The 9,373-nt window shown below is 40.6% G+C and overlaps 2 protein-coding genes across 3 annotated transcripts; one reads left to right on the top strand and one right to left on the bottom strand.

Moving 5' to 3' along the window:
- Positions 1-644: 644 nt before the first annotated feature.
- zdhhc16a (zinc finger DHHC-type palmitoyltransferase 16a) lies at positions 645-5,246 on the bottom strand. Of its 2 annotated transcripts, XM_051076489.1 has the most exons (12): positions 5,099-5,221; positions 4,489-4,639; positions 3,934-4,191; positions 3,633-3,827; positions 3,450-3,538; positions 2,919-2,947; positions 2,697-2,830; positions 2,422-2,505; positions 2,240-2,325; positions 1,661-1,784; positions 1,461-1,531; positions 645-1,362 (listed from the first exon to the last, which is right to left on the bottom strand). In XM_051076489.1, exons 2-12 carry the CDS (start codon positions 4,588-4,590, stop codon positions 1,260-1,262), a joined length of 1,275 nt encoding a protein of 424 aa, XP_050932446.1. In that variant the 5' UTR covers positions 4,591-4,639; positions 5,099-5,221; the 3' UTR covers positions 645-1,259. The 2 variants fall into 2 exon arrangements, with proteins under 2 accessions (XP_050932446.1, XP_018539745.1); XM_018684229.2 differs by lacking the exon at positions 4,489-4,639 and having other exon boundaries at positions 5,099-5,246.
- Positions 5,247-5,339: 93 nt separating this feature from the next.
- On the top strand, positions 5,340-8,635 carry mettl18 (methyltransferase like 18). Its single transcript, XM_018684231.2, has 2 exons — positions 5,340-5,743; positions 7,476-8,635. Exons 1-2 carry the CDS (start codon positions 5,639-5,641, stop codon positions 8,442-8,444), a joined length of 1,074 nt encoding a protein of 357 aa, XP_018539747.1. The 5' UTR covers positions 5,340-5,638; the 3' UTR covers positions 8,445-8,635.
- Positions 8,636-9,373: the final 738 nt, after the last annotated feature.

The following is a 9,373-nucleotide window of genomic DNA, read 5'->3' on the forward strand; positions in this document are numbered from 1 at the left end:
ATCAGGAATACCGACACAACAGTACGCAGTTTCATTGCTATTGAAATGCTAGTGTTTCCCATTCATTAAAACTGGTGAGTAAATCTTGTAAACTAATATGATATGATACAAAAATTATTTCAAAGACCAAACGATCTGTTGCTTTTTTCTCAGTTATTGTTATAAATTATCCCAACCCTGTCTGACCAAACTTGACATGTTCAGCACTGACATCTGCTGGAAGCTTGTATATTGACAGGTGTGCGTGTCAGTGTGGTGTGTTTCAGACAGAGTGGGCGGGTGCAATGAGCAGTGGCAGAGCCAGAGGGTTGGAATCAGGCTGTAATCTGTCATCACCTCGTAATCTCTTCTCTCTTTATCTGACCATCTTTTCTTTCTCCTTTTAATGGACTCTACCAGCACCCATTCTCTAATTGCTAGCTCATCAAATACACTATCCACCAATATTAAATATCTTATTCCTTTATATAACATCCTCCACCAACATGTCATTTCATGCCAGCAAGATTATGTTGAAATGACCAATATGTCATTCAGGGGAAAACCCTTCATAACCCTTCATATGTCTCATTGAATACGGATATGTAGTCATTTGACACATGACAGAATGACATCATAATACATAAGTAAATACAGACAGTGTATTTTTAAATAAAGCAATTTATAAAGATTTATTAACTTACCAGGTACAAAATACAAATAAATAACACATTATTATGGTACTGTTCAATCAAGTGATAATATAGAACTGGAGTGTGCAAATGGTATGGAGAGTGTTCAGATTGGTGTTCAGATTAACCATTTTGTCCCAAAGCTTTGTGTTCTTAGTTTATATATATATATATATATATATATATATATATATATATATATATATATATATATATACATATACACTTGAGCAGAACAAGCTGAGTTGTTTCAAAATGATATGTCAGTCAGTACAAGTGGCTTGTAAAAATATCAAACCCATCATTAGCACAACGGTCAGAGTCAAGTAAGACCAGTTTGAGTAAAATCCAGTAAAGAGCAAATCATCTATGATACATTGCCTTGTCACTACTGCAGAATGTAGACCGCCAGACCATGAGCAATGCCACAGCAACTTTTTGAGGTATTGGAAGTTAAAATGACCCCATTTCTTCAGTTGTATGGAGCCACCATGCAAGGATCCTTTAAACCAACCAGATCAAATGACCAGAGGGGGGTGGGCATAGAAAAGACTGCTGAAAGTAGGCTACATGCCTGGGTAGGGTCTGTCATACAGGTATCAAGTCCTTTTTAACTGGCAGGATGTCCCACGTCAAACCATCACCATGTGGGGTGTGTCCAGAGGGAAGGAGAACACGTGTCACCCAGTGACTAGAAACAAAAGACAGTGTGAAACAGAGGTGACAAGTACAAGGCTACACTGGTCATAAATGATGCATGGCAACAAATCTGACATCAGAGAAACATACCTTCTCTTCTCCACGCCAAAGAAGATTTTCCAGTTATTCAGCCTGCCATAGTTGAAAGGGTTTCTGTATACCTGGCAGAGCAGCAATTAAAACACATTAAAACTGCTGTAACTGCCACTTAAAAGAAAATGAACAAATCTCCTTTAATTGATGGTTTATGGCTCCCTTCACATAAATATTAAATTATCTGAAATGCTCACCCTTCCCCGTTTTGCCAGTCGTTTTGTTTCTTTGATGTTAATGTGTCTCTCTATGCTGGTCTCTCCTCTGGATATGAGAACTGCATGCCAAATTGTCAGGGCACCCAGGGCCACTCCCACTGTGCTAATAGAGAAGAACACACTTCATTTAATCTGCTGCCAAGGTGACAAAAAGACAACAACCATGTCCCAGTTCTGTACTACATACTGACAGTAGGTGATTTACAGCACACTGGCTTTGGAGTTGGTGTGAAAGAAATCAATGTACTTAACTGTTTTGTACTGACAGGAAGTGATAAAGGTCCTGTCAAACAAACTGCAAGATTAAAATGGTTCTACTCAATATACTCAAAGAGGAAGCCAAAGGGTTTTTCAAAAATGTGTATTTTGTTTTCCAAGATCTTCCCACAGCTGTTTCACCACCTACCACAATGTGGCGAGCAGTTCTCAGAGCATTCTCCAGTGTGAACACACTTCATACACAAAACCTGATTTGAATTAGTTTGCAGTGTGGATTGTATAATACTAGGTCGCATTATCCTGTGTTTAGCAAGTTGAAACATGAGATGCATACTTTACCTGGTAAGCACCCACATGTAGATGATGCTCTTATTAATCATCTTATCCTTAAAGGTGTAAGGTGGTGCAGGTGTCTGATAGTTGGTCTGGACAAAAATAAAAGAGCAAATATTACAACATTAATAGACAATAAACAAACATAAAATTAATGATACTATTGTGTGAGTATTTTAAGGCTGTACCTGGCCAGGGGGGAGAAGCCCTATAAGAAGTCCCATCCCTGTTACTGGTACCCCTGGCTTTTCCATATCCAAATGTTTAAAGCGCTAATGGAACACAGACCCAAGTGTTAAAGACAGAAACAAGCCAGTGTCAGTAAGGAACAGTTAAGCCCAGCAGAGAAAGACACCACCACATGGAGGAAAAGTAACAGACAAAAGCTACCAGGCCTTACAAGGACAACACGCCAAGCAGGCCCGCAGGCAACTTCAGTACAACACTGTGCAGTGAGTCTCACCTCAAGAGCATTGTATGCATCTAAGAACAGATTTCTGCCACTGATGCTACAGTAAACACAACCCAAGGTCATGAAGAGACAGAAGGAGAAGAAGTAACGGTGGTTAAAATGGCCCACGCAGTTATTCAACCAGGCTGAGATACTGCCATTAAGGTAAACCACCATCTCTTCAGTCACATTATATGGTCTCTGATAATACAAAAATGATAGCACAAAGGATACGACAATGATGGTCCATTTTCAGAATGCACCTGCAAAGGAAAAAGAAGAATATGCAGTCTCATACTTTATTGATAACTCTGTTAGGTTTTTCCTCACTTAACACAAGGCTAAGATACTCTAAATGCATAGGGAGACTGGCACCAGAAGATTCTTGCTAACTATTCCTAGTGCGAGTAAGTCCGTCATTCCATTGGTGGACATCTTGGTTAACCAAGACAATTTGCTAGGTATTTTAGATATTTCCATAAAATGACATCAAACATCAAAAGCGTATTTGCACAAACATGGTTCCAAAGATGAGATTTTCTTCCCTACTATAGGTTAACTAAGAATGTATTTGGTCCCTTTTGCTAAACGTCAACCTATGCTACAATCTTGGAAGTTTGAAAACTACCACTAAGGGCTTTTTTCCCCCCAACAACTTAGCTTTGGTGGTCAAAAACATAGATGGTCTAAAATGTGTAGTAATACTCAAAAGACAAACCATTCATCAATGAAAGACAGAACAGAAGAACAATGACACCGACTCACCTGTTACAGATACCACAGTGGTGTGTTCTTGCTGGTTTGGGTATGATGCATTTTTTGCAGACTGATACAAATGGTGTGTCACTTTTTTCCTGATTGAAAGAAGACATTTGTGTTGAGTTTATTTCAAGCTCAGACTGGTAAAGTAATTTGTGCTTCTGCAGAAAAGTGGAGTTGATGTCTTACTGCTGGGGGACACCCAGGAGAGGTCTTGGTGGCTTTGTAGTAATGGAAAGCAATCATAATGAGGTTCCAATGTCCATAACACACATGCCAAGCAATCCATGCAGGGGAGTACGTATTGAGGACCAGAGGCAGTAGGACCACGTAGGCTATCACCACGATGGAGCTGGTCAGTATCACCACCAGACAAACAAATACCTTCCAGACAAAGACAGTAGATACCCTCAGAGAGCTTTCCTCAGAGAGAAATTTAAAAACTCCCTTTAACTAATCAAACGAGTACACAGACAAAACACACACTCACCGTGCCAAACCAGCGGGTGACATAATCCACAGTCCAAAACACTGGTTCAAAGACTGAGTCGAAAACCACATCTGAGTCAGTGAGGGAGTTAAAGTAAAGTGACTGCACCAACAGCCTCATGTAAGCCCATATTTCCCTAATCCACAGAGGCAGCCTGTTCCTTCCTCTCCTGGTACATGACCGTGACCGCACACAGCGCAGCAGGTGGAGCACAGAGCTGGAACACCACCGCATCCTGCATCTGTAATATGCACACACCTACAAGGAAAACAAAGAAATGATAAACACTCTCTCACAGCCTTATGCAATGGTCAACACAGACATTGCTGTTTGAACAATAGTACAGTAAATGTCCATTTCAGTTCCCTTAAATCCAAAGTAACTGCATGTTTTGTTTTTACCAAAAATCAAATATTCAATTTACTATCAGGTAAAACACAGAAAGGCAGCACATCCTCATAAATGGGTAGCTGTAAACAGACATTTAATCTTGAAAAATGACTGTTGATCAAGTGATCTTTTCAGCTGTAATCCAGTGTAGTCTATCAAACTTACCATGAGTAGTATTTGAGAGCCAGTCCACATGGATTTTTTGGCAGCTAAGTTGTTTATATAACTCCCCATGTCAGCCTGTGCCAGTTTACACTTAAACTTCATCAGGTACTTCTACAATTTAAAGGCACAGATGAAGAAGCCAGAGTATCCGCTAGTGAATAAAACAGAAGTACACAGGTGTGGGCTCGCTTATAGACGTTTGGCATTTGCCAAATGTCTACAAAGACAAAACAATCTTGCCTTGCTGCATTCCAGACAGGGTGGAGTCTGGGTGGAGGCTCTACAATTAGGAGCTACCTTTGGTTAGAGGGACAGTGGTCTGGAGTAGAGTTGACTTTTGTGAGCAGCAGTATTCAGCTTCACTTCATCAGGTACTGACAGGTTATTCAAAGACCAGTATGTGATAGTTAGCTATAGCTGTGGCCTCACGAAAGCCCAAACAATTGATGTGCCCATAACACAAAGTGCTCTGAATAGTCTCACAGAATCCTCACGCTCCCAAATCCCTTTTGTTTGGATGTCGTTCAGTGTTTTCCTGCTCAATTATCCGACGCTCTGTGCTGCAGCTGATATTTGATAACATTTCAGATTCATGTTCGGGAATACTCACTGCTCTATAAGGGCAGGAAAACTGCCGACACCAGCCCTCCCGTCGACATTTTCAAAAGGAAAGCAAAAACGGAATTATTGCCACATATTCGCGAAGGACAGCAGGACCCAGGATCCTCTGTGACAGTTAACTGATCTGAATCCTGATCCGGAGTTGGCGCGCATGCGCTAGAAGAGCGGCGAAAGGCATTATGGTACTCTGAGTCAGGAATTAATTGAGACATTTCAAACATGGATGGTTTCTCAAGAAAATTACACTTATGTGCCTAAATGTCCTGTGTTATAAGGCTCTGAACGTAAGCTCAGCTAAACAGACTAGGATCTAACTAGTATTAACTAGTAACGGTTACTTTGATTCGTTAAGAGAACTTTAACAACCTGGGGGTCGGCGACTGTGGTTGTCGGAATTGTGGGACTTGCAGTTCTCACACGCAGCGGCTCTGCTAAGCTAAAGTAGCACGCTGTGCCTGCCATGTGGGTCCTGTAGCAAAGGGGGATATGAACTTTCCAACCTCGAGCTAACTGTGTACGGTTAGTCACCATGTCTTTCTGTTTTAATTTCGACGTTCCAGCACAAACAATAAACACGAACGACGTGGATGGAAATGGGCTGCAGAGCGGAAAGAAAGACAATGCTGTCACAGATGTGAGTAACGTTAGTTCACTAATAATATTTTGGTTAAGTTACTCAGAGGACTCAAAGCTGTCAGGGTGTCAGATTGTAGTTTCCTGCAGACTTGGGATTTGTGCTAAATTTCATCTGTAATATTAAAAGGAAGGATATGCACATGCAGTGGCATGTATACCTTTATGAGGTCTGTGGACTTAAAGAGAAGAGGGGACCCTTGGTGTGACTCTAAAAGCTAAGATCTGCCCTTAAAAAAAAAAAAAAAGTAAATTAAGTTATACAGAAATGTGAAAATTCTTGACCTTGAAAATAAAAGAAGAAAAAAAACATCTTTACTAAAGAAGACATGTCTTCTTTAGTTATTTATGAATATGCCTCCATTCAAGAGGTTTAGAACAGTGATCACAAAATAAAAACTATCTGGTCAACTTATACATAACTCGATATAGTCTCTAGACTTGCTAGTGTGTAGGTGAAAACACACCTTAGAAAATAAATGGGTTTCTGAATGTTCTGTTAACATGAATTCATGAGGTATTTATCCATAATAATGATGAATGATGTATCTTTTCAGATTTTAAATTTTTCTGACTAGAGTTTTGAAAAGGATAGAATAGAAGTGAATAAAATCTCTCTTCTGTTTCATTAGATGTCTTGGAAAGTGAAAACATTTTGAGTTGCCTCTTGAATGGAGCACAGAGGAAAACCTCAGGGCTGTACCCCCTCACTGACACACACACACACACACACACACACACACACACACACACACTCACACTCACACACTCTACTTATATGCAGATAATTTAATTTACTAAATTCCACTGAGTGAGTGATTCCATCACAGTTAATCAACAATGACCAACCTTCTGTTAGTTGTGCAACCACTAGAGCGCGTAGGTTGGCAGTCTCTTTGCCCATGGGCCTTGTCGTCACAGAGCAGTAGCACGTCAATAAAGATTCATTGCGGAAATTGTACAATCAAGTCCATACTGACAGTAGACTGTCTGAGTTGTTATTGTTATGTCTGATCGCAATGTTCAAAAGCATGCGACAAACGTGTCAGGCATTTTTACATTTTACATTCTTGTGCTCGGGTGTGAGTGTATGAACAATTTGACGAGCCAATCCACATTTGATATTGTAATATTTCAGCCCCACATGGAATAACATGGCTGATTTATAACAGTCTAATGTCCAAGTTCATCAGCTAGGCAACCAGTCATCATTATTAATATATAGGTAAGGGAGCATTAAGTAACCAAAAAAATGTACAGAATCAAGGAAAACAAGGTACTGTACATTGTGTGCAGCAGTTTTGCAGTTTCAGTGTAGTTATCAAAGCCTCCAAAATCTTGTTTCAACATAACCACTGTAAGTGTTAAACTAAGAAAATACATCAGTAAGAAAAATTAGTCAAGTGACAGCTTTAATGTTTAATTTAAATTGTTTTAGTAAAATGTGAGCAGTGTTAATTTTGTTTCTTGCCAAAGTGCTTACAGCACACAACACAACATACTTATGACATCAGCATTTCATAAGTAAATTCCTAAGACTCAAAGGCACCGTTGGAATTTAAATCTGAAAATGCTTGAAGTAGTCGCCCCTGGCTGCACATTCAAAGTGTATTGTCCATGTGTATGTATACTGTCAAACATGCCTTGAGCCATACATTCACACCAGCAGACATGTATGTAGCTGAGAGAGAACCTTTGTTCACTAACCATTCATGCTGCTTTATATTTTTCAGGCACAGGATAATACCAAACCAGCAGAGCCAGCAAAGGAGGCTAAAGAGCACCTTCCACCATCTGACCCACAGTTTCTCCTTATGGATTCTGTCTCTGAAGCCGTTACCATTGGAACTCTTCCTCCTCTCCACTTCCTCAATGAGACCGTTTTTGAGAAGACAGCCTCAGAGAGAGAGGATAGCGAGGAAATTCTCTCTCGCACTGCGGAGCAGAGTTCTGATCTCATCCCTGGCGTGTACGAGGGAGGGCTGAAGGTGTGGGAGTGCACTTACGACCTTCTGGAGCTGATTGAGAAAGACGGAGAGACCTTTGGGGGGAAGGCAGTTTTAGATTTGGGATGTGGTGCGGGGCTGTTGGGGATATTGGCTCTGAAGAGAGGAGCCAGGCACGTCCACTTCCAAGATTATAACAGTACAGTTATTGAACAGCTCACAGTGCCAAACGTAATTCTAAACTGCCAAGAGGATGATGACATAGAGAGTGAAGATGACAAAGATGGGAGGGGCAAGGGAAAAATACAAGAGGAAGATGGTTGTAAAGAGAGGCTGAAGGAGAAACAAGAGGTAAAAGACGGCAGCTCACCTCCAAAGAAAAGAGCTGTAGACCTATCCCAACACCGATTATTAGCCAAGTGTCGTTTTTTCTCGGGTGACTGGAGCACATTTCTTGCTTTGGTTCTAAAAACAGGCCCACAACCCAAATATGATATCATATTCACCTCAGAGACTATTTACAACACAGCTTACTATCCTGCCCTACATGAGACCCTCCACAAACTGCTGGCACCAGATGGACTGGTCTACCTTGCCACCAAATCGCACTACTTTGGCGTAGGAGGTGGATTGCACCTGTTTGAGACTTTTGTGGAGCAGAGGGGTATTTTTTCTGTGGATCACCTGTGGGATGGGGATGAAGGACTTCAGAGACATGTAGTAGTCCTACGTTTTAAACTGCCAAAGGACACTTGAATAACGTCTACCAGAGACTCTTGTGCTGTGTTAAAAGGGTTTTATTGCTGCACAGTTTCATGAAAATAAAAATGATCAAGATTGTTGTTTAGTCTTAATCTTCAATCTACATGAAGCTTGTATATTTTATGTTACAGCAACAGTGGCAAAACAAGGTATAACTGTAATAAAAAATGCAGTCTCATCCTCTATTTGCTCTTTGGTTACCTACACCCTCTTTCAGTTCCTATATAGAAATTTGAATATGTCTGCCAGTAACTGAAGTGCAGTTGAAAGGGGCTGTTACAGGTCTTTAGATGCATGGGGAGGAAAGAAAGGAAATGGGCTCAGTGACCTTTGTGAGTGATTTCCCCAGTGTTCAAACAGCAGCATGAAAGCCAGGCTTGTTTCTGAAGTCCGGCGCAAAATGTCAATTGCAACTTATCCCACCAGCCCAAGGATGTAGTTTGAAAGTGGATTCTAGAGTCACTACACATCAATGGTGGGACTCTATGGGGTCTCTGTACCTCTTATTTCTAGTAATGGTTCTTTTTGATTCTTTTGGTTTTTACCTTCAGTGAAATTCAGTACATGACCTAAGTGTTGCAAAACAAAAAACTCATGACACATTATGAGTATATACATCCAGGAAATATGTCTAAATATGTGTCGAAGTTCAAGAGGGGAACTATGCTGTGATTTTTCCAACACCATGTGGAATCCCCTTTTCATCCAGATCAAGGAAATCCATTGAATTAATCTTGGCAGGGATTTTTTCTGAGGAAGTATGCATCAAGTCCACGCGAGTTTCTCGTATTAGAGAGAGAAGAGAATGAGAATGAGGAAATCAGAATTTTTACATGGCCGCTGAACAGTCACTGTTTGAATTTTACTGTATGTTGATTTGTGTAAAAACAGTGGTTTCACCCTGCTGACCCCCTCCTGTCACG

This window comes from Lates calcarifer, linkage group LG16_LG22, assembly GCF_001640805.2.
Source record: "Lates calcarifer isolate ASB-BC8 linkage group LG16_LG22, TLL_Latcal_v3, whole genome shotgun sequence".
Taxonomy (NCBI): Eukaryota; Metazoa; Chordata; class Actinopteri; family Centropomidae; genus Lates; species Lates calcarifer.